Source organism: Plodia interpunctella, chromosome 16 (genome assembly GCF_027563975.2).
Source record: "Plodia interpunctella isolate USDA-ARS_2022_Savannah chromosome 16, ilPloInte3.2, whole genome shotgun sequence".
Lineage (NCBI taxonomy): Eukaryota > Metazoa > Arthropoda > Insecta > Lepidoptera > Pyralidae > Plodia > Plodia interpunctella.
Window position 1 is genome coordinate 5,069,945 of NC_071309.1, and position 24,835 is coordinate 5,094,779.

Genomic DNA, 24,835 nt, shown 5'->3' on the forward strand with positions numbered 1-24,835 from the left:
CATTTTTCAATATACATTGTAGATCTAGTCATGTATATATTTTGAATTGGTATAGTTATATATATACATAAATATCATATCACTTGTCACTTGAATAAAAATCATAATTGAATTTTATTTTAATATACTAACTATAGAAAGGATTGATTTAATGTTTGATTTTAGGTTTATGAATACTAATTATGTAAACTATGAAAAATGTCTATAATACATAATTCCATAGACTATGGTGTTTTATTTAATGTTTGGATAGGAAAGTTAGAAATCCTAATCCTAACTAATATTATAAATGCAAAAGCAAGTTTGTTTGTTTGTTACATCTTCACACTCAACCAAACTTCTTGAAATTCATGCCATAAAAATAACTGTTTCCGTGGGAAATCACACGGGCGAAGCCGCGGGCAAAAGCTAGTACATTTATAAGAAAATTAACATTGATTACCAACCATCAAATGTTATTAAGCAAGAAATTAAATGAAAAGACATAATTTTTTAAAGTCAGACAGCACTAAGATTTAAACACTCACTTTATTTTAACATGGTTTTATTTTTTAAATGATAATTTATCACAAAATATTATTACAAATTGCTGAGAAAGTTTTTTAAAGTTTAAAAGTTACTCAAGTGTTTCAAAATATGTTAGTCTGTTGTTATACAATGATCTATGATTAAGTTATTTAATGATTATAAAATATCACAAGATAATAAAATTTAAAATATAATCAATTCTATGCAAAATCTTAGTAGTTACAATCATATTGTTTGTTAAATATTTCTCTGAAATAATATCACATTGGCCTTGTAGATTAAATTCTAAATATCTACTGATAACAATTTATCATAATCTAAAGAAACTTATTTTCTGCAATACCATGATATAGTTACTAAATATCAGCATCACTAACCTTTTTGTCAGAGACCTCATAAAACAACAGAATAATATAGGAATTAATATTGAAAAAAAAGTTAACAAGTTCAACGGATGCTGTTTGGTGACGCATCTGGCATTACTAATGATATCACAGCTTTACATTTCATAGGGCAAACAAAACCATTTCCTTTTAAAACCTGGGGTGGCTCCTCAATCCATATGTACATAATTTTGTATATATCAGAAAAAAAACTTATTTGTTACTTTAAATTGTAATCTAAATAGTTTTTTGCCGAATAAAGTTTTTTTTCTTTTATGACTTGAGATATTTTCAGGGTAAATTTTATTAGCATAATAATTATCATTTTATAGTAAATAAAAATACATCAATAGGATTGTACCATTCAGTAAGGTAACAATATCTTTGATAAAGTCCATGCTGAATTTAAATAATATTTGGTTTACATTATTATACACTTGTCAGACTAAATAAAAAAGCATACTCACTTCATATAACTAGGTAATTCATGTTTGTCTTATTACATAAACGCTAGGTAAATAATTAAATCTGTTTTGTTGATTTTCACTTACACACTGTCATCGTAATATCTCCGTTTCATAGCCCTGTATTTCTTCAATTTGTATAGAGCCTCTATTTCTTTAACAACAAATTCACCGTGTTTTATCATAAGCTTTATTTTCTCTGGGTCTGTTTCATTGCTATTTTTGGTAAAGACTTTATGTAGTCTTTTCCTATATAAATCAAATCCTTGAGGCCAGTCCCGGCCTAAATATAATAGCTGAAACAAATTAAATAATTTAAAACTAGTTACAATCAGCAGAGTTTTACATAGGTAGGTATACCTACTTTGAACTATTATTTTATCGTTATTTGTTTTAATATTTTTAACAGGTAAATTAAAATAATAAATGGAAAATTGGTTAACGTACTGTTTTGTAGAGGTTTAGCACAGCCGCCCGATGAACTTGCGACATTGTTTTTTACATAACACAGGTTGTTGTGTATAATATAATAAAAGAGGATATGTATTTATTTGTTTGCTCTGTTCCAAAAGTTCATAGTCCACCAAAATAAAATCTAAAACTTTTGCAACTTGTTACTTGACTGACGTAATGACAGTGACAACTTCTTACTTGCTTTATGTCAAATATGACAATTTGACAGTGACGGTAGGTTTTTTTTAACAACGAACAGGAAATAATAAAATAAACGTATCCATGGAAACCGATAAATAAAATAATTTTCTTTACGCATCTATATTATAATAACTGATTCGTAATTTAGGTAAACAATATTAGACTTCTGTATTAGGCATTTCGATTATTAGTAGTTAATTTAAATGGCTGATGAACCTGAAGTTCTTGGCGAAGGTGAGTTGCTGGACGTTAAAATATGCCTATGTTTTGTTTGTGGCAGTATTATGACTGTTAGCACCTCGCCACCGATCATCGCCATGATGAGTAGAGGAGTAGAGTCAATCTCTTTCATTTGCACGTTTCCCCATTTGCGTTAGTGGAATGATGAGTGGAATCATTATTGAATAGGTACTTATCAAATTATGGTCTCAATGGTTTTAAAATTCATCACACTCCAGAAAGAACTTTTATCAATGACGCGAATGAGAATATTATTTACGCTATGATTTAGACTTTCAGGACATTAGGTTAAACATTTATACATATGCAATACAGGTGAGGGCGAAGAAACTGCGGCACCAGAACCTCCTCCCCCGGAACCAGAGGAGGTTGAAGAAGAGGTCGAAGAAGAATCTATACTAACAGAATATGATCCGGATGACTTTCTATCTGGAGCAGTCAATACACTTGACTCGTCTATTCCCCTCGATTTGTTCGATTTTGAGTATCCTTAAAATAATAAATACTTACGACCAGTTTAAATAGTGATGCTACGCACTATTCCCGAACCGGCGAGTTATTCGTGAAAGGCCGGCAAAGCTATAATATAGTCCAAAATTATGGCTTAGCCAATGAAGTTAATTAGGTCAAAAAGCGCATGCGCTCGTATTTAGGTACTATTAGTACCTAAATACTACTAATAACTAACTTGTCAAACTACTACTAATAACTAAATACAATAGTAGTATTCATGTATCAGACCTTAACTACTTTGACGACCTCGGTGGCGCAGTGGTAAGATTCTTGCCACTGAACCGAGAGGTCCCGGGTTCGATCCCCGGTCGTGTCATGATGGAAAATGATCTTTTTCTGATTGGACGGGTCTTGGATGTATATATGTATTTATTATAAAATATAGTATCGTTGAGTTAGTATCCCATAACACAAGTCTCGAACTTACTTTGGGGCTAGCTCAATCTGTGTGATTTGTCCTAATATATTTATTATTTATTTATTTATTATACACATAATTTGATGTAATCAAAAACCTAACGGGTATGATAAAATCTAAACATAGGTCTAGCCGATTAAACGCACGGTAACTCTAGGTGTACCTAACCGCCAAACACCGGCTGCACCTAGTTCTAGACGAAGTAATAAATTTAGGTTTAGCCGACGATAATTAGGCTACACCTAGGTATAGTCAATTGAGATCGAATTCATCTAGGTCTAGCTGGTTAAACCAAGATGTAGTAGCCTTTTTAACTTTTATGTTTACCCATACAGTTAGCCATACAGTATTGTGTGAAAAATCTTAGAAGTCATCAGTCGTGTTTTTATGAATCCTAGTAAAAGTGGGTAATTTATTTATTGGTCTTGTATTTTCGAATGGTTTCCGAATCTAACTACGAACATGGCCTAATATTTATTTTTCTACAAGGACTTCAGCTTTGTCTTTGTCTTGTCCTTGTCCTTGAATGTTCCTTGACTAGAAACAACCAGATATTCGTACGGCTACAACTGTCACAAGTACTTTAACCTGTGCGCGTGCGACGAGAGCGTGGTCTGCTGGGCCGCCGGCAGCATCATCACGTTCATGGACGTCAACACCAAGCAGACTTGGTTCAGAAGAAGCACTACGGGCGGCTCCGTTGGTAACATTACGGTATGTACAATCATCAAAACAACAATGAAATTAAACATTCTTCAGTAGCTGACTTGCGGACAACAGTACAGTGCAGTACAGTATCACGTTAATCCCTTACGGGGTAGACAGAGCCATGAGTTGCGAAACTCGAAGGTTTATGTGTTGTGATACCGGTAGCATCATTACTAGGTATCATGAATTAACAGACGGGTACTAATTCTGCTAACGATCAACATCGCATCTTAATAGTAGTTTTTATTGCGTAAAAATAAGAGCTACTATTGAGACGAGATTTTAACGTTAGTAGAATCTACACCGGTTCTAGCGGAGCATATAGACGCAATAAAAAAATAAAGTTTCCTGGGGTTGATTAAAAATTTAATACCATCAACTACGCGATGAATCGAAGGTGTATTAAATCGAAAAGAAATTCAATTCTTATATTTTATTCTTGTTTTTATTTTATTTCTCTTTAGTTTTACTGATCTCTGAATTTTAGTTAATTTATTCCGTATAATAAATACTTTTCTTTACAGTCATATCGAATAGACCCTAACTACCGCATAGCGATCGCTGAAGGCAAAGAAGGCCATCGGGAACCTGTCATAATGATCTACACCTGGCCTCAGATGGAAATCGACGCGGTATTAAGAGAAGGCACTGCCAATGCCTACTCTATTCTTGACTTTAGGTAAGTACTAACGGAAGCTCCATATGTGTTAGAAAATAATAGATTTAGACAAATGTCCCACGCGCACAAAAATAAAATAACATATTAACTCAATCTGTTATAAACTTTTGACGTAGATATAAAAACTATAAATTATGGCTCAAGCCTAAAATAATAGTTTTAATCTAAGGAAGGAACTGGTAATGCTCACTTAATAAATACTAAAAATAGTTTGATCAAAATCGATTCTTTATAGCCGTGCTGTTGTACACAAAATGTATTCAAGACACCGTAGACACGAAAAAAAAATTGAATACGTCTAGTGGAATTAATTGATAAATTTCACTTATCAGAGTGGAAATTAGATAGAACTATTTTCTAGTCCCAACGGTGAGCTGTTAGCATCGGTCGGTAAAGAGCCAGACTACAACCTGACCATATGGAATTGGAGACGACACAAGATTTTGCTACGCACCAACGCTTTTACGTTTGACGTTAACGGTGTTATGTTTTCACCATATTGTCCAGGACAACTCACTACTGCAGGTACGCCATTTATTTCTCTATAAAATTTCAGTAGAAATGTATTTATCTAATAAAGTTGGGACAGCCTAATTCATACTTGAAGAATCAATTGAAAATCAAAAAAATCGGTCGATTTATACATTGCGGAACGAAATCCAGCTACGTGCTACGAATGCTACGATATGCGTCTACATACTATGCTACGATGTAGAAGAATGCTACGAAATCTGGCTGCCATGTAACGCGCTACGGAGCTACAGAGCTACGAGTGCGTATGTACCACATTGTTTGAGGATTATTGACGTTTTATTTTTATTCATTTATTCGAAAAAATTTACTAATTATAAATTCGACTTAAATTAAACCACTAATAACTCTTCATAATTAGAAATAGGCTAGTTACGTACGTACTTTTATGTCGTAGAATACTTAGGGTACCTCAAACTCAAACTCAAATATCTTTATTGCAGTAACTGTGTAGTACAAGGTGTGGCACATACAATACATATAGTTTCAACAGTTTACCCTTTCAGGCATGCAATATTAGCGTTATGTTACACTTATAACACATACTATATTTCTATATATGGATAAGTACGTGCAGTACTTACAAATTAAACTGTTTGAACAACTTATAAGTAATTTGCCTTTACACACGATATAATTATTTATGGAATACATACCAATTTATTCTCGTAAGGTACGAGTATTATACTCATAGTATTCATCCAAATTATAAAACACATGGTCTAATAACCAAGCCTTAAGCTTCAGTTTGAATAAGTGACTATTTTGGATACATTTGATATTTACAGGTAAATGGTTAAGTACATTTATTCCAGAAATATAGGCAATTTTTTTATACACTTCATTATTTACAATGGGAAGATACAAATTATTTTTATATAAATTTCTTTAGTTATCTCTGAGATCCATTTTTTTTTCTAAAATATAACTTGTTATTTTGAACAAATACACATAATTCAAGTATATAGATATTAGTTAATGTTAAATAGCCCTTTTCTTTAAATATATTTCGTAATGTGTCATCTGCATACAAGTTATGTATTATGCGTATACATCTTTTTTGAAGCAGGAAAGTGGAATTTACATTAACAGAATTCCCCCAATAGATAATTCCATATGTGAGGTAAGGAAAAACATTTCCAAAGTATGTAAGACCCATTGTAAGACTTAAAATTTAAGAAAAAAACAATAAAATATAAACACCTTCCATTGGTCTAAAATATAATTCCGTTCTACAGGTGCCGCACACATTAAATTTTGGAAAATGGCCGAGACTTTCACAGGTTTGAAGTTGAAAGGCGAGTTAGGTAGATTCGGAAAAACTGAAATTTGTGACGTTCTCGGAGTCTACCCTATGCCTGACGAAAAGGTTTTTATCGTCATAATTTCCTTACTTGTAATATTATAATACTTACAAAACTCTCAATCGAATTATGTTACTTAGCAGTATCCCGCAGCATCGCTTCCGTAAGGATTTTGAGACTTATTTTCTTTATAGCTTTTTCTTATGAACGCGATCATGTAAATAAAAGATTCAGCATCACATTTCACTTTATTTACCTTGTATGATATTGAATTTTCTAGACGCGATGATGTTTATTTTTAACAGGTGCTATCAGGGTGTGAGTGGGGCAACATTCTGGTTTGGGAGGCCGGCTTGGTCAAACTGGAGGTGACGCAACGCGCTCGGAAAACTTGTCATAAAGCCCCAGTGGTAAGTATTTTTTCTACTATTTACTTACAGTATAGACCTAACTGCTATCTATATGTTTATAAATTGAAAGTAACCGTATATTCGTAACTTGTTATATTGTAGGTAAATACTTAGTTTTTATTTACCTAGTAATATAACTGTATATATTACTAGGTAAATCGTCGTGTCTTATTTCGAGAAGCACTTACGGATATAGCAATGAAATGAAACTCCACCGACAAGAGCCTCGGTTTTAAATGACATATAACTGTTTTAAGCCTCAAAGATAAATAAAAAAAATTTTGATTTCACTTCTATTACTTATTATCATCATATCACATTGAAGGCCAGTGGAGCATAAAGGTTATATTGATAATGGTGAATACTTTAAGGTAATATTCAGTAATTAGAGCGCTTGTTACGGCCAAGCATGCAATAGAGAAAACAGATCAAGAACAGGATAGAAAACTCCTGACACATTGATTCCTTAATTGGTTAAAAAATAATTGTTTATGAATGCAGATTCAATTCATGCTAAGCCCGGCCGGCGACGAGGTGACCACCATTGCGCGGGACGGGTGCGTGCGCGCATGGTACTGGGACACCGTGGAGCAGGCCGACCCCCCCGAAGACGATCAGTACGTCGAGCTCAACCCTGTGGCCGAGACTTGTGTATGTTGAAGCACTCAAAATATATCGATGACTTAATGTTGTGAAAGAAAATAACCTAGCCTCTCGTATTCATTAAAACGAAGCGGCTCAAGCGACGTGATGCGAAAATTTCAAATGTATGGACATATATGGCCGTGTCTTGTATATACTGTGTAGGATAATGTGATACCCAGCTATATTTTCGCGTCGCGTCGTATCGTGCCGCTGTCTCAATGAAGACAACCTGTAAGTGTTCGTCCGAGATTGCAAGAATAAATTCCTACAACTTTATACTTAGAAGAAATCGATATTTTAATGCAAGTTAGGTACTTAATGAAATTAAATTGAACATTAAGTTTAACAAGTATACAACAAAAATATATTTGTTGTCTTTTTAGGTACCGAATTGTCAGATAATGTGCTTGAAACATCAGAAAGACATGTATTGGTATGCACAAGTAAGTAATGATTACTCAATATTCACAACTAATTTCGGGTCAGTATCGTAATAATTATACAAAATAGATGAAAGTTGATTTGTAACAATTGCTTTGAAAGTAACTATTTTAAAGACTATCTACATAACATTATATAGTAAGTAGTACATTTTGTACTTAGTTTCCTATTTGTAAAGTCAGTATATTTTCAGGATGGTAATGGGGGATTATGGACTGTGGATTTGGATATAGACAAAATAGAGTGTAACCATCGCAGAATCATGACCTGTCATGCAGGACCAATAGTCGCGATGATTGCTCTACGCACCCACCCCATCCTGATCACGGCTGGTGAAGACGGTGCTTTACAAGCTTACAATACGGAGACTCATATTCTGCTAGCGCGCTATACCTTTCCACAACCTATTACTTGCGTGTTGTACCCACCCATTGACGTAAGTTTATAATTTAGTAAAATTATACAAACTTTCATCTTCTCCATGGGTGTGAATATTTGAATGATACCTACCTAACCGTATTATTGATTGGTAACTAGTGACGAATTCTTTGAATGTGTGCTGTGATACTACGACTTGTGGAATGGACCTTTAAACTGAAAGGTTATTCAACTTTATTTGAAAATTTTGATTTATCTATAAAAAGCTTATCTAATTCACATTGTGATTTAATTTTAAGAGCTCTACTATTTAATTTAATATGATGGTAACTATTATATTTAGTCATAGTCGTAAGTTATGTAAATCTGGAATTAAATAAATAATATCTGTAACTGCGTTATTGTACATACTTTTGGAACTCTAAAAGAGCGCGTGGTCGCGTACTTGACTAGATATTTTTCCGTGTATCCTCCATTTTTTCTTTTCTATCGCCAATTATTTCATTCGTCAAGACGCTTTTGTCCAGGTGGATGAAACATCTCGTATAATAATGGTGGGGTTCGCGGACGGCATCATGCGCACGCTGCTGGTCCACCCGGAGCGGTTCGAGGCGCACACAGCGATGATCGACGTGAGGGTTCATTCCGCGCTCACTATCCACAGCGAGGACTCCGTCCATCCTGACGTCATTGACCTCATTTCGGTGATATACTTATTTTTTTAAGTATTATACCACTAAGTAATATTATAAATGCGAAAATTTGGATATGAGTATGATATTTTGTGAGGATATATTTTCACTCAGTCACTACTTTGTCGCTAGTGGACTAAAATATAAGAAGCCAGTGCCCAATCTTGATGATGAATATAAGCATCTTCCATCAAAAATAACTTTTTGTAACTCCAATTATTTGACAGTAACATTATTTTATCGTGACAGTATTTATTAATTTTTTTTGCTGGATATTTCAATCCATCAGTCATAAGCTAGTAAGTGAAGCAAAGAATTCGCACTAATCACTTTATTTCATTATAGCTTCTAAAGCCCCACTCAAAGTCATTGACGCAAATAACGATAAATCATGACCGATCTCTCCTCGTCACTTGCGGGCAAGATTGCACCATTTTCATGTACCAGTTGGTGTTGGGGATGCCTTTTCAACTGTTCCGGCTGGGGTTCATTGAGACACCCAACAACATTGAGTACATGACTTGGAAGCCCGAAGAGGTATCTACTTTACTAAATTTAACCGTAGCACTACCTTGCTCATACAATTTTTTACCACGTAGCAACATATCATCTGGACTACGAAGTTTAATCCAGTCACAACATAATTAAGTATTGTTTTTTAATTGGTGGGTGTTTAAAATAGCAAATGAAGGTTTTCAATTTGAGGCAGTTCTATTTCTAATCTCCCATCTCTTACTATTTTGCAATAACGTCTTTTTTTAGACAAGAGTCCTATTGCTATGTGGACAAGACGGATTTCTGTGGGAGACTGTATTGCCCGATGTCGAATGCCAAGAATATACGAAGATTACCACTTTCAAACTTGAATTTGACTCATATAAAGAAATGCAAATTAAAAAGTATTAGTAAGTATTATTTTTCATTTTCTTACAGACCTAGTAAATTACATTAAATAAAAAAAACATTAAAAAATTTCCTGCTGAGCCACGTTAATATAGGCATGTAGTTATGTGTGCAAAGCGCGAAAGTTAAACAAACACTGGACCTAGTAATCTTGAAAATTAATATTATAATAATAAAGCAAGTTAAAAAGTACACTAGAAAGTATTATTTTGATTTTTCTTACAAAACATAAAATATTGTTTAAAATATACATATACGTATTTATTATTTAAAATATACATTTGTTTTACTATTAACAGTATGCGCAACCGTCCTTTCCCTACTGAGGAAGAACTTGCGAGTATTGACGAAGAAGCTTTAAAAGCAAAAGAAGAAGCAGAGAAGGAAAAAGATGATGATGAAGAAGAAGAATGGCTTGGAGAAATAGAGCTCAGTATGTTTCATTTTAAGTATTTTTTAGTCTTTCAGCAGATTCGTAAACTCGTGGCAATGATATTTTTCTCGGTTTGAAAATGGAATTGAAAAAAATATCATGTTTATATAATTAGTGTCAGGAAAGTCCCAACAGTTTCTATCTCATTCAGTTAGTTAAAATTCTATTTTAGTTGAAAGTGATGACCCATTTGGACCCACTATCACATGGGCGGAGTACGGAGAGGAAGGAATCTGGATAATTCAGGAAGGCACCGGAGCTCTACTTCTTATAAAGCCCACTGGAAACAAGATCCTTAAGTACGGGCCCTTTCCTGGAGCGTGGTGCGATAATATCACGTCACTGAAATTTGTGTATGTCGTCATTTGTATGTCTTTCAATTTTACCTAAACTTTCCTTTCTATTTTAAAGACTTCCAAATCATGTTTTACATACCTATCTTACAAGATGTCCAAATTCTAATGAAGTAAATTAAGTTTGACTATCTTGTAAGACACGATAATTTCATAAAAAATCTAATAAAAGAACTTGAAACTAAAAGAGGAAAGGGTTAATTAGATTTTTATTTAAGAGCATTTTAAGAGCATAGTTTTCGTCGTAGTATTTTTGTGCTCATAAGGTAGTACGTAATTCGTCGTATGTTAAGGACGTCAAAACCGATGAGGCTAAAGACTGGGAAAGGTTGAAAACACTATCGACAATATAACCATAATGTTATAGAACAGAAGAAGATAGGTACTATAATTCATCCCTATGATTCTAATCTAGATGTGAAGGACGATACTTAGTTTTTGGAACAAATACTGGCTACATTCGCGTAGTGAGGATGCCTACTGATGAGGAAGATACGACAGAAGTCCATTACCTGAAATGGATGGCTGCCACGGCAAAATTGCTAAAGAAGCTCAAAGGACGACGCCTGGCTAAGGAAGAGGTGTAGTATAGCAACAAACATAAATAAATTTTATCAATTAGTCCGTGCGTTTTAGGAAAATTCTGTAGTTTTAGCATAAAAAATGTGGCTTTTGCTAGAAGCGCTTATTTTTTTGTCTTTGCAGGGTCAACCTACTCCTCGAATAGACTTTAATGATCATTATTACCTACCAATGCATGATCGCTACACTGGAGCTATAACTTGTCTAGAGTTTAGTCATAATGGAGAGTAAGTTCATAACAAAGTTATGTATTAAAAAAGTATGTAATAGTAAATATAATATTATTCCTCATAATTACAGACGATTTTATACATGTGGAGCAGATGGAAACATTTTCTCATATACAATTAACTTTCAAGAACCTCTTTTACCGAAAGAACCAATAATTCCACCAAAAGAAGTACCTGTAAGTTGAGTAAATTATGTCAATATTATATGTCAAGGCGTTAAATGTCAATGTGATACATTAAAATGGCCGGTAATGATAAGTAACTACTTAACAAAATAATTTCACTGCTTGATTGATTTTTTGATGACTTAAAATGTTTTGTAGAAAATTGAACGAGTGAAGGAGCCCAGTACAGTTGAAGGCGAACTGATGTCCCATGAGCAACTAAAACAGAAAGAAGAGTACGACAAAATGATGGCGATTGCTAACGCTCACAAGAAGCGGGTTAGAGATCAGCTGGCTGAAATCACTGTCGAATATAACAAGATCATAAAAGCGTAAGATATTGTTATGTTACAAATACCTGTAATCGCAATAAGTAAGTGTTTTCAGTCCATAGGATCAGTCCAGATCAGTCCATAGGTCAATCAACTTAAAGTTACTTAGCATTACATATTCTGCATTATTGTGATCAGGTGCAATGTCTTTCCATTTTTCTCGCTCGTCACTTTATAAAGTGGTTCATTGACATAGATACATCTAATCACCAAAATCTGTTTCAGGAATCGTGTGTTACCGTTCTCCCAGCAAATTGACGTGACTATAGACCCTCGTCCTCTGGCGGTGCAGGAAGAGGAGCTGGATGTCGCGAAGGCGCTGACGAGGAGAAAGCTAGCGCATCAACTCGAGGCCTCTGACTTGGGTCTGCACAAAATGTATTCGAGGAACATTATACAGCTTGATGTCTTCCCCTTCACATTGAAAGCTATTAGGTAAATATTCTAAGCACATTTCGTGCTGTATGATTTAATTTTTTTGTTTGCTAATGTTTTGGGTAGGTACGGTAGCTAAACTAGGGAGATACCACTGTGTAATCATCCAAAAATCCGCTCTTTCGTAATACAGAAATTATAATTAAGAATTATTTCATTTCTTATACATCACACATTTTCCAATTTCGATACATATTGAATTTACTTTTAAAAACTAAGCCTAGTCATAACAGTATATTTTAATTTTAAGGGATCCTGAAGTAGTGATAAGACCATTGCGACAAAAGAATTTGTCGCAAGCATTTTTCGACCAACTAGAAGAAGTGCATCAGAAAATGGCTGAAGCGGCGTTACGTGGAAGGTAAATGAAATAAATCAATACTAGAAAATATAATTACACTTACAAAATTAATTGTACTATGTTGATATTATTTACATTACATGCTTACATTAGAAATTTGAATTTACTGGAATTATGTGCAGAAGTTGAAGGGTAAGTTATTTTTTGTTATTGTTTAATTTTAAGTATTCTACTCGTATGTAAGTAGATGTTAATAAGTATGCAAATTACAATATTTATTTACTCGTATTTGCTGGTTTAATATTCTATCAAAATTGTGATTTTTTAATTTCTTAAAATTTAAATCTAGATTATTTTACTTTGATAGATGTACCGTATCTTCTACAAATATTTACCAATTAGAAACCCTCAAAGTAATCTCTGTATGATATGAATTCCCTAAACAGGCGTCAAGAATCTACAGCTCGTCGCGCAGCGGCGCGTAAATCGAGTTGGGGTCCCCCAAAAGTTGCATCCTTTTTGCTAGGCCTGCCTCCCAAACCACCTCATCCGCTGAAGAAAGCGCTGCGGAATTATCACCAGCGCTTGAATCGACATCATTTGCAGTTTATAGAGGTTTTTAAGTTGGCTTCATTTAAATAGTTAGTCTGCTTTTGCCCTTTCGCTATTGGTAGTCTCAGATCGGGTGTCACCAATAAGTAATGAAATAATGTTTCAGATGCGCTAAGAATGCTCAGGTAAACTCGAACCCAACCCCTTCTTATTTCTTATGTCTTATAGATTTTGAAGAAATACCTTTGGTCCATTAGCTACAAAATAAAAACAAAATTCCTTTTATTGTAATCAGCATTAACTTTATAAAGGTGCAATATTTCAAACATTTCAGTGGCAAGAGCATTTGTCTCGGAAGCCAGACCCCAATGCCTTGCCCCCTGGCGCAGCAGAAGCGCTGAAAGAGGCTGAAGCGACGATCGGCAACCGCCTGCTGAAGTCTCAGCCTGACTACGTGGCTCCTCCAGGGCATAACACCCAACTTAGGGTGTGTCTCCTTAGGCAAGAGGCAAGAAAATTAATTATTTATATCATTGATAAACAAACCTAGTTGATATACAATATTCATATCATTGATGTACTAAAGCCGAAAAACAGAGTTCTCTGTTTTCAACTCTATAACATAGTATGCTTTATAATTTTGTGGTACATTTTATGACCCAATAATATAGGGTCAGCTTGACCTGTAATAATTGCTGATTTTAATTTTAATAAATGCATTCAGTAAATCATTAATGTCACTTGAAAAAATTTAAGTAACTAAGTACCTATATCTATACTGACTTTAAATGCCCTTTGATAACTTAAATATGCACGTCTTAATCATAGCGTGGGTTTTAAAAAAAGTTGTTCTATCCTCATCCTATAGATCTACGATACAAAAAGAGAATTTAATTTGAAAATATTAGAACTGCGGGAGCACAAACTTCGGCTGGTGGATAAGATGAAAAAGATAGGAGAAAGACTGGGAGAGATCCGAGTGGAAATACCGCCGAAATTGGTCAAGCAGCCGCCAGCGATACCGCAAATTGACGACGACCTTGAGTTCCCGGAGAAGAACTTGGAGGTATTAAAAGTTGTCCTTTTTGTTTTTAAAGTTATATTTTATAGTTTTATTTTTCGAAGTATTTTACAAGTTTTATTTAGTTTCACAAGTTAAAGCTGATGTAATGTAAAATGTAATCAAATGGTACAATTTTACTAATTTTTTACCTATTTCCGCTTATCCTACAGAGTTTAAATTTTCCACGTTGCTTCAGTTTCCGTGATTCCGTTATTTGTTGATGTACCAAGGATCGTTTCCCAACGACGGAACTTCACAATGGTGGTCAGTTACTGCACGGAAATGATTTTTTGTCACAAATTGAAATCACAAATTGAATGCAACGAGGTGTCACGGACGACAATTTTTTTTTAAAACAACCTTTGTTATTGGTAGATATTTGGTAACAATGAAAATCGATTAATACCTACCTGTCGTATTAGAATATGTTTTCTGTAATGGTAGGTTAAGTTTGGTGAAATAAATAATAAACGTTCTAACTCATGTAAGTACCTACTTAATTTTATAATACCGTTCTTGCAACATTAGATAGGTATTATTTAATTTATACTGGCCATAAAAACAATTTAAAAAAATATTTATTTTCAGATAAACCCAGAGCCAGTGGTAGTGCCGGTGAGGGGGGCAGGCAAAAAGTCTCTAATAAAAGAAAGGGCGGAGCGCAAGGTGTCCGGCTTATATCCCGTACAAAGAATACGCCAACCAAGGGTCAACAAATTTATTCCCATTACTGGTAGGCAGGTGCTTAAAATTACGAATCATACTTAGAAATAATGTTTCATCAACTCTTTTTTATTTAGCTATCAGGTCCTACTGTTCCTTTCCTAACCACTTATCCCTCCCCAGTTGCTGCCTTCCTATATCGATGGCCGGCTATTGATACTAATTCCAAATAACACTAACTACTTATTGTTGTTTTTAGTTAAACTAAAACAAACAAAAGATTATCAGAATCGTAACTGACTATTGAAAACATCCCATATGTGAAGCAAAATTATAAGTAACTATTAAATACACGATTATTTATAGTTAACTAATAGTTTTAACTAAATCAAAAAGCCATAGCCATTTAGCCAAAGAATATACTTAAGTGCCAATATCCCGCGACTTGACAATCACCAAATTTTTAAATGCTGCGAATTGCGAAACTGCGAAAAATACTATACACTACTTACATTGTACATCGTTTTCAGAATCGCGCCCGCTGGCTGCATCTTGGGAACTCCTGAGGCCGAGACCTGATCATGAATTTTCAGATATTGAGATAGAAATACGTAATAGACGTATTGAGAGGTTAAATGATTATTTTCCTATGTTTATAATTTAACCATATATCTTTTAGTTATGCCTATGTATGATATTTCCGATGTTTCGATCGCCGCAGGCCACGTAATTTATTGAGCGCTCATTATAAAAATAGTCAGTATTTCAAAATATAAAAGTGAAAAAAGTGCTTACGATTAATCGGCATTAATGTCTGTTTGGTAAAAAATATTATTATTTCAGACATTTATACGAGCAAGACATGTTGCTAGCTGACGCCGCAGTTTCAATACAACAATTTGACGCCCGCTTGAGACAGTTGCAGCGGGAACGCATCCGAGTACAGGTTGATAACCTACATACATACATTATAATACATACATTATATAACTTTTTCATTTCATTTTACTTACGTAGACGTAAACGTAGGTAGAAATCATCGTCTATCTATCTCCCATGCAATGTTGTTGTTGCCTATCAGCTATTCATCAAGGCTTTTATACCCTTGTCGCATCGTATGATAGTACGGCTCCCACAGGAGGATTTAAAGCGCTCCTATTCTATAGCGGGAATTTGATGCTACAAATGTAATCATCATCTCTATTCGAATACTTATGTAAATGAATGAATACACTTTTCAGGAGAAAAGTCAACTGCTGGAATTACATCTTTACCAGCTTCATAGAGAAATGAACGTTTTAAATCGGTTTGAAGCTCACGAAGACAGGTTAGCTGAAAGGGTCTACGCCAAACTTATGCAGGTATATATAGATATTTGGAAATAGGTACTTCACGCAATTTTTTTTTTAATTTTGGACGAATTTATTCCGCTTATACCTTTGTCTACACCCCAAGACATAAACGGTCTGATAGTTACCATAGATGGAAGTTTTATTTACTTATCTCTATAATAACTAGGTATTATTTTACAATGTCAGGTTCGTGCTGTCCAAGAACAGATATTGGACTGTGAGATGCGTATAGAAGAACACAAGCAAGAAAAAGAAACATTGGATGTGTCTTGTCAAGAATTACAGAGGCAGTTTAAGCGCTTGGTCCAAGACAATAAGTTTGCAGATTTCTTACGGAGGATTTTCAAGAAGAAGTACCGACCACCAAGAGATCGTGATGATGATGGTATGAATTAAATGAATAAATAAATGAATGAGTAATAGGTGTCCAAAAGATCTGAGAAACAGTCGATTTTGTAAAACTCCATGCTAACAAATTTAGTTTAAAAATGTTATGCTTAAATGAAATGTGAAAAATACCTAATACATTAAATTAGGTATTTTTCACATTTCAATTATAGGTAAGTACCTACTTTTTATATAAATGCTTCACGATTCACAAAGGAAACCATCTAACGTTTGTAAGATTGTCTTGAAAAATCGAACTCATAATATAAAATTATTTTCAGAATCTTCGGAATCCGAATCGGAGTCGTCTTCCAGCGAGGAAGAAGATGAAGGCAGTCTTGATAGCCGAGACATCGGACCGATCAGACTTGATCCCAATATATGTCCTGAAGGTTGCGATAGGGATGTCTACGATAAGACTTACGATTTGAGAAATACCAGGTCTTCTTCTTCTTAGATATTTATTTATTTATAGATATTTATTTTATTTATTTTTATACCCATGCAATTTGGACTCATAAAATATTATCTAGGTACCTAATCATTTAAGTAATAGTAGTATATACATTAACGTTAATCTTGATTTAAAACTGAAACGTCTGAGCATTCACCATGACCATAAGGCTTATGAATTCATGATCATATAGAATCGGCGGATCAGGGAGAGGACCAATGAAAGTAGTCATGTAATCATTCCCATTTCACAGACACAAGCACGAACAAGAAATGTTAGAACAAGACCGCTTAGTGGAGCTCCTCAGAAGAGATATCGACGCTCACAACAAAGTGAAGCGCAAGTTGTCTGCCCAACTGGACAAGAGGAAGAATGACCTGAGGGAATTCATGGTAAGGAATAAATAAGTAAATTCAAATTCAAATAATTTATTCAGAAATTATACCTTCACAGGCACTTTTTCTCGTCAATTTTTATATTTATAGTTATTTCTCACAAGCTACAAACTACTCGCGTTTCGGAACGACCACTGCTGAGAAGAAATGTCGAAAGAAAATCATTTGAACAGTGTTGGTCCCTATCATGCCAGATCGGCTTACCATTATTGTTTCTTACAATATATTTTTTCTAATAATATATAAAAGTACATAATGTACAGTACTTAGTTCGTAAGAGTATATTGATATAACATTCTGATTCATTGCCCTCAGTGCAAACAGCTTCAACAGTGATCTTACTACTTATATCATTATGCGTAACCTCACAGAAAATTGTCAAACAACATAGATGGAGAAACAAAGCTGTTTGAACGACGTGACAACGACGGTGATACTGCGCTACGACCAGATCCGAGCTTCCGCGTTGCGCGGCTGCACCGGACCGGACGGGCTTTCCAAGACCGTGGTGTTCCCGGAGCAAACGCTGCTGAAGCTGCGCAAGAGAGTGCTCGAGTTGCAAGATGAGATAAAACAACAAAAACAACGACAAAAGTTAGTTTCACTCTGAATTCGTCCGAGGTAAACTCAGATGGGCTGCTCTAACAAAGGATCCTATTTTCTGGTTTCAGTAATCTATAAAATATGTACCTAACTATAATTACTGTATATGTTTGGGTTTAATTGAGTTTTGATTATCCATGATAGGGTGTGTATTCAGAGTGCCTAACTTTAATGGTGTTTTATCTGACTAAAATATTGTTTAAACATAATTATGTGCTTGACTAATTTGCTTCATTACCATTTTAGTTTCCCCAATGACAATATAATTTCTTCTGCTTTGGGTTTAACATGTTCCAAATTCATAATTAATACGCGCATTCGCTGCCAGGGTGAATCGCACCCATCTATTTCGCATGAACATCGACCTCCGCGCGATGGAAGCACAAGCTGACGACCTGCGCGCGCAGATGCGAGACGTGCTCACGCGCAAGCTGGGGAAGCCTCGGAAAGTCGACAAGACCCTGGACGACCTGCTGAGACTGATGGCGAGAAGACACAAATTCTCGGGCACTCTTGGTGTGCAACAGCAAATTCTAAAACAACTACGCGAATGGCGGGTAAGATTGATTTAGTTTTATAAATCTTACAATACCTCTCAATGCTTCTTGGAAAAATAGAAATAGACGAAACGTTCAGGAGTAGTTCAGCCTAGGCTTTTTTATGGTTTTACCTGAGCGAACCCGAGACAGGCCACTAGTTACTTAAAAAGCGATAAACAATTTCAGGACCGCTACAGCGAACTAGAGAAGAAATATCTCCAATCATTGACTCATTACTCGAACCGGCTACGTTTGGCTGCAGCGTTGCAGGCCGATATACTGCCTCAAAAGGTAATGCAACAAATTATATGTATTTATGCCATACCATAAATATCTAAATAGGAAGATTCAATAGCATCTGCATGTACCTAGACGTTTTATCGTAATCGTAATCATACTAAAATGCGTAAGTCTGCCTGTCTAACGCTTTCACGGCTAAAGGGCTGGACCGCTTTTTGATGAAATTTGGTATGCATGTAGTAGAACCCCGTTCAAACATGAATTACTATTTCAAAAATCAACCCTCAAATGACTATAATTGGGGTCGCGCGAATCCGCGGCAAAATGCTAGTATTACCTACATAAATAAATACAAATAAATAGATAAAAAATATTTTTGATTAAAATTTTTATCCAGCTAATGAAAGACCCCACGATCATGCCGGGTGACTACTCTCCGGACCAATATCAACGAGACGTAGTGCGCTTGCGCATCGTGCGCTTTCAGCAACGAGAAACAATAAAGGTATACACCACCTCCTACTAGCTGTGTCAGGCAGCTTCACTTGCGTGGATATTCTGAAATCTGAAAGCCTTTCCCTTTTGCGTAGCTATTATACAGAAATATTTTTTCAGGTCCGACCAAGTAGTAACTATAAGTAGATTCTCGATAAAATGGTGCCACTCACCAGGCACTCCAACACGTACAGTCAGGGGCAGATAAACCTGACCCTCTATCGTAGTAAGTTAACTAATAAGGTGGCGGATTTGGCTTAGCTGCTTCCGACTGTACAACCTGAGAATGACTAAATACGGAAATTTAAGATCAGAAGATCAGCTCCTCATTTCAACTAAAGGCATCTGATGTGAGTAAAGACCGCCATCTACTTGGTTGCATACACACTAAGAATAGTACGTATTTTGCAGGCATTACAAGAGGAGATCCACGGTTTGCGACTGAAGCCGCTGTCGCAGCCCGCGGTACGCGAGATAGCCACGCCGATGGAGTCGGAGCAATCGGAGATATACCTCTTCATGATTCCTACAACATCTAGGGCACGCCGTAAGAAATATTTCCCCATGTAAATAATTTACTATATTACTACCATACTATAAATAATCGTGCTGCATAAGCATCGCTAACTACGCCAGACTCCTCCGTTGTCTGCGTCAAGACGCAACCCAATTCTTGTCAACACATCACCTAATTTGAAAGCTTGAGAACACATTACTCTCTAGGTATGATTTAACCGTATAAATTATATTAACGGGACTTAGCACGAACCTTTTTTATTTTAATATTGCTGACATTTTAACAACCTTATAGTCATCGTACTAATTCCATAGTCCTATTATTAGCTGCGCCCCCGGGGCTTCGCTCCCGTGGGAATTTCAGGATAAAAAGTACCCTATGTGTTATTCCAGGTTATTTTCTACCATGTAATAAATTTCATAACAATCGGTCCAGTAGATAATGCGTGAAAAGTTACAAACAGATAAACAAACTTATTTTTTAGCATTTGTAATATTAATTGGGAGTTATATGTGTTCAAAGTGTGAAAGTTTAAAAAACACTATGGTATAACCGAGCATTTTCAAATCACTTTACATTTCTACGATTTATTACATCTCATATTTCTTTCGTGTGAGGAAGAGTCTGTAGGCCTTCGTAAACAAAATAGATTTACAATTACTCCCTGTAATTTTTTAATCCTTTTTAGCACTCCGTTGGGTTCCCAAGTGACAGTGTATGACGTAAACATAATGAAGCTCCTGTACAACTGTCTGGATGCTATGCGCGTGTCACGGGAGGAGGCTGATCAACTGCTCAAAGAACTGACAGATATGTTGCCGGACGTCATAGCTGGGTAAGAGTCCCAATAATTCTTCTCTCCCTTGCATCCTCGATTGCTCCTGTGTACGCGGTAGTACCTAAAGCCCCGAAGTCGGGAGTCCGCTTTAAAAGTTAACCTTAAAGTTTGAATATTCGATTATAATCATTTGATAGTAATCTACTCTCTTTCTCTTTTGTAATACGGTTAATTAATGCTCTCTTAAATACGGTTACTTTAAACAAGTCCGCCATAAATAAGGATGTCACGATATTTTCGATACATCATATTCTCCAGAATTACAGAACCGTTTGAATTTTTTTTCGCGTGTCTACTGGAATAAATGTTTATAGGTAGAAATAACTAGTACATTTGTACTTAAGTACCTACATAGTTACTACTGCAAGGATTTTCATGCGCTTTTATATTTTTACCTAAGCGAAGCCGGGACGGACCGCTAGTTACATAATAAATTTAGGAAATAAACCGCATACCTAATCTATATAAAATAGAAAAACACTCATAGATCTATATATACCTTATATAGGTTGGCTTTTTTACCTACATAGGTAACTAGTATTTTTTGCAAACTTATTAATTTTCTCCGAGTGAAAAAACAAGTATAGGTAATTTTATAGAATTCAATTTTTATTCCTGAACTTCAGAAACAAATCTCGATACGAAGTGGTGGACGCTTTAGTCCGCAAATGGCTGTTAAAGTATGGAGGAGACCCGAAAATGTATAAGAAGCAGACGAGGGCGTTCGATGCGGTGGCCGCTTTAGCTGACCGTCTCATCAGGGATCACGTAATCTAAATATACCCAGTTATACTTCTATCTCCAATAATTTTGTATGTAATGGACCATGTGATTAAGACACACATGCGATATTATAAAGAGTAAACAATCATAGGTATTTTCGAATGAACTGAAACTGAAAGTTACTGCCTTTATTTACTGCAGACAAAGTCGCGAGCGCTAGTACTTGATAATATGTATCCTCAATTCCGGCTGAAACCAATACATATAGTAATGGTTTCAGCCGGAATAATTGAGGAGTAAACTGGCAAAATAGCGTAAACCCATCTACCTAGCTCTGCATCTCTTCGGTGTACATGCAACACAAAATTAACGATTTCTTGTTATTATTAAAATAATGTTTTGTCCTCAATCGCTCTATGTACAGATAGCTCAAACCAGTTAGAATGTATGTACTTAGATGTTTCTTTTGCATCTAGATTGAGACAATGGAAGGTGCATCGCCAGAGTCTCATCAGGTCATGGAGAAGTTGGAAGAGGCATTGAAAGACATGTCCGATGACACTCAGCCGCTGGGCGAGCGCCTCGGCCCTGCTTTAGCTGCTCTGTTCCACACGGCACAAGTTGCTGATCTAGGTATAAATACTCTAGTTCTACAAAGACTTCACGGACACGTGTGGTCCCCGCCCTACAATATATTGCGGTTTGATAAATACTGCGGAAAGTAAATATTTTTATTTTATTACAGAAACTGAAGAAACAATGGCATCCCTTGTGAATTCCCTGGTAGATTCTAAGCATCCGCTCACTATGGCGTCCATTGAACGCATTGACAAATTTAACGTTATTGAGGATATTCAAGGTTAGACACTTTCGCGTTTTAAACACTTGTGACCTAGCCGGCATAACGCATTTCTCCTTCCACGACGTTAATTGGAAGAGATCGAAAAACTTTCTCACATTGTGGCTTTAAATGCCTTGTGGCACTTTTCCCACAAGAGCATTAAAAGGCAAGGCAAGAGCATTAGTGTAGGTAGATAACTATATTTGTAAATTAATATTATTTATAATATTTTCTATTGTACCTACGAAGTTCATGACTTCGCAAAAGCTAGTAGTACCTACTTATGTAAAATGTCGTCAGAATGCGGCGTGCAGGCGAGTTCTGAGGAGGTGGAACATATTGTGGACCTTGCGGTCGAGTGCCTGCGCGCGCAGGTCATGACCGCTGACGAGGAGATGCAACTGCAAATAGTCCTCGATCAGGTGGCCGATGATACGGTACGTAGTTGATTTAATACACCGTGAAATGAGTACCATTTTACATTCACACGGACGAAACATTTTTAACCGGATACGCAATCAAATAGTTTAATTATGTCCGGGACGCCTGACAACCCTATATACCTCTATATTCGGGAATGCGCTTACTTGGAAGTTACATAAGTATCGGGATAATTAGTAATAAGATATTTATAAAGACAATGTTCTATACCAATTTAAGTTAGACACTATCGGTGTCGCTATGTTTGTCCTGGGATCTGATCTAATTTCTTAGTTTTTCCACAGCAATCAACGGTGACAACTGACCGCATGTCGACCCGCAGCCGCAAGTCGAAAACTAAGGAAGATGAATAATTATAAGCACCTACACAAATAATAATTACTTAGAAAACCTAGTTCCTAGTCCTAGTTTACTATTGCTTTAGACTTTTAATTTACATTTTGCATACCTAATCACTTATCAATAGATTAGTCATAGGTACCACATTGCTGGAGAGGAAAGTTTGCAGGACATCACCCTAATCTTCTAACGTCAACTATCTTGTAAGCTGCAGTAGTAGTACATATAGTATAGTAAGTCTGTATAGTTGATACTTAGATGGTGTTCCATTGCCCATAGTTAAATAAAAACGAAAAAACAAATTAATGCCAGATATAGATATAAGATATAGGCTCACTAGGCGAGATCGACATACTTTTGTTTCCTTCTTCTTTCCGTGTCGATGGCAAATCTACATACGCTCTATTAGATACTTAAAGCACGGTAACGCAAAGCGTTAGTGAACCAGTCACTACACCACGATGGCAAATCCGGAAGGAATTTCTTTGGTTTCCTTGTATTGATAAAGAGCTCCCATACAAACTATATAATAATTTATAATCTAAAGGTTGATTCGCATCTCAATTTGCCGATAGTGTATTGGCATTTAACTTAGTAGGTACTTAATGGTGAATGGTCCTGCAGGCTACGTCTGTTATATTATCTCTAGCTGCACTGGATAGTGAAAGGACAATTCAGTGGTGTGTGTAATGTGGGCAACATTACATTTACAATAGGTATAATAGGTGCCTGTACTATTTGTTGTATTTTACATAATTGTGATTGTGTTACATTATTATAAAAATTAAGATTAATAAACTATTTCATTCCTAACATACCTAACTGCTAATCATACTAATATTATACTACTAATCCAACTAATCATACCAATAAGTATTACATAAATGCGAAAGTTTGTGAAGATGTGTGTATATGTATGTTTGTTTCACGCAAAATCTACTGGACGGATTGTTATGAAATCACAGTATGAAATACAAATATGTACACAACATATCACGGTTATCAGTACCTATATCTGTATTCTAATAGGTAATAGTAATAAGACTACACGTTTTCGGCACAAAAAGTCGGGCTACCGATGAAAGATATAGCAATACTATCGTCCCATCGTCCCGCATATGTACATACAAGTGAGCACAGTCATGGAATTAGTAGGTACTCCGAAATACTAAATCCATGAGCACAGGTTCACCACAAAATCTTTGACCACAGATAATATGAGTGACAATCGGGAAGTCAGATTGCGTCAAGTAATCACTCAGAGCAATATTAGTACCATGTATAACCTAATATATGTTAAGCTTTATATGGTAACCCCATTCAGTATATGGTATCCCTTAAACATTTAAAACGTATGACAACATTTGTATTTTGACGTATCCGGTTCACTTCCTTCTTCCTTTGAATCTGTCATGGCCGGACGTGCTATCCGACCTTTTATATTAATTAGTGTTTATTATAATTCCTTCAGATTTTTGTAGCTTTATTTTAGCAAATAAATGCTTATACAAACTACTCCGTGTTTGCCTCTCGCCACACACACTACACTCTGCTTCAATTTAACAATATAAACATGGAATTAGTAGGTACTCGACGGAGTACCTACTAATTCCATGGTATAAATAATTGTATGACCCACGTATTCCCTACATGTTGAGTATAACACACAGAT

General features: G+C 35.5%; 2 protein-coding genes across 2 annotated transcripts; one reads left to right on the forward strand and one right to left on the reverse strand.

The window, feature by feature from the left end:
• Positions 1 to 1,319: 1,319 nt before the first annotated feature.
• On the reverse strand, positions 1,320 to 1,997 carry osi (orsai). The gene is made up of 2 exons (XM_053756835.2): positions 1,823 to 1,997; positions 1,320 to 1,671 (listed from the first exon to the last, which is right to left on the reverse strand). The coding sequence occupies exons 1-2, from the start codon at positions 1,865 to 1,867 to the stop codon at positions 1,459 to 1,461; spliced, it is 258 nt and encodes an 85-aa protein (XP_053612810.1). The 5' UTR covers positions 1,868 to 1,997; the 3' UTR covers positions 1,320 to 1,458.
• Positions 1,998 to 2,081: 84 nt separating this feature from the next.
• LOC128676730 (uncharacterized protein) lies at positions 2,082 to 23,925 on the forward strand. Its single transcript, XM_053757026.1, has 42 exons — positions 2,082 to 2,263; positions 2,585 to 2,753; positions 3,752 to 3,914; positions 4,433 to 4,587; positions 4,949 to 5,112; positions 6,357 to 6,487; positions 6,728 to 6,832; positions 7,334 to 7,483; positions 7,861 to 7,920; positions 8,112 to 8,354; positions 8,824 to 9,000; positions 9,334 to 9,525; positions 9,751 to 9,893; positions 10,191 to 10,324; positions 10,497 to 10,677; positions 11,093 to 11,258; positions 11,383 to 11,486; positions 11,560 to 11,665; positions 11,813 to 11,985; positions 12,211 to 12,420; positions 12,671 to 12,781; positions 13,168 to 13,336; positions 13,608 to 13,781; positions 14,142 to 14,339; positions 14,925 to 15,069; positions 15,530 to 15,629; positions 15,843 to 15,945; positions 16,241 to 16,360; positions 16,538 to 16,736; positions 17,020 to 17,179; positions 17,446 to 17,584; positions 17,979 to 18,181; positions 18,519 to 18,747; positions 18,916 to 19,020; positions 19,367 to 19,474; positions 19,876 to 20,030; positions 20,670 to 20,816; positions 21,446 to 21,587; positions 22,019 to 22,175; positions 22,288 to 22,401; positions 22,684 to 22,820; positions 23,109 to 23,925. Exons 1-42 carry the CDS (start codon positions 2,233 to 2,235, stop codon positions 23,175 to 23,177), a joined length of 6,141 nt encoding a protein of 2,046 aa, XP_053613001.1. The 5' UTR covers positions 2,082 to 2,232; the 3' UTR covers positions 23,178 to 23,925.
• The last annotated feature ends 910 nt before the right edge of the window (positions 23,926 to 24,835 follow it).

Bases quoted from the DNA above. Each gene is read 5' to 3' on its own strand.
- LOC128676730 (XM_053757026.1), top strand. From the start codon at position 2,233: ATGGCTGATGAACCTGAAGTTCTTGGCGAAG. The intron at 8,355-8,823 runs GTAAGTTTATAA...GCTTTTGTCCAG, and splicing joins TGTTGTACCCACCCATTGAC to GTGGATGAAACATCTCGTAT. The intron at 22,402-22,683 runs GTTAGACACTTT...AAATGTCGTCAG, and splicing joins CGTTATTGAGGATATTCAAG to AATGCGGCGTGCAGGCGAGT.
- osi (XM_053756835.2), bottom strand. From the start codon at position 1,867: ATGTCGCAAGTTCATCGGGCGGCTGTGCTAAACCTCTACAAAACA. The intron at 1,672-1,822 runs GTACGTTAACCA...AATTTGTTTCAG, and splicing joins TGCTAAACCTCTACAAAACA to CTATTATATTTAGGCCGGGA.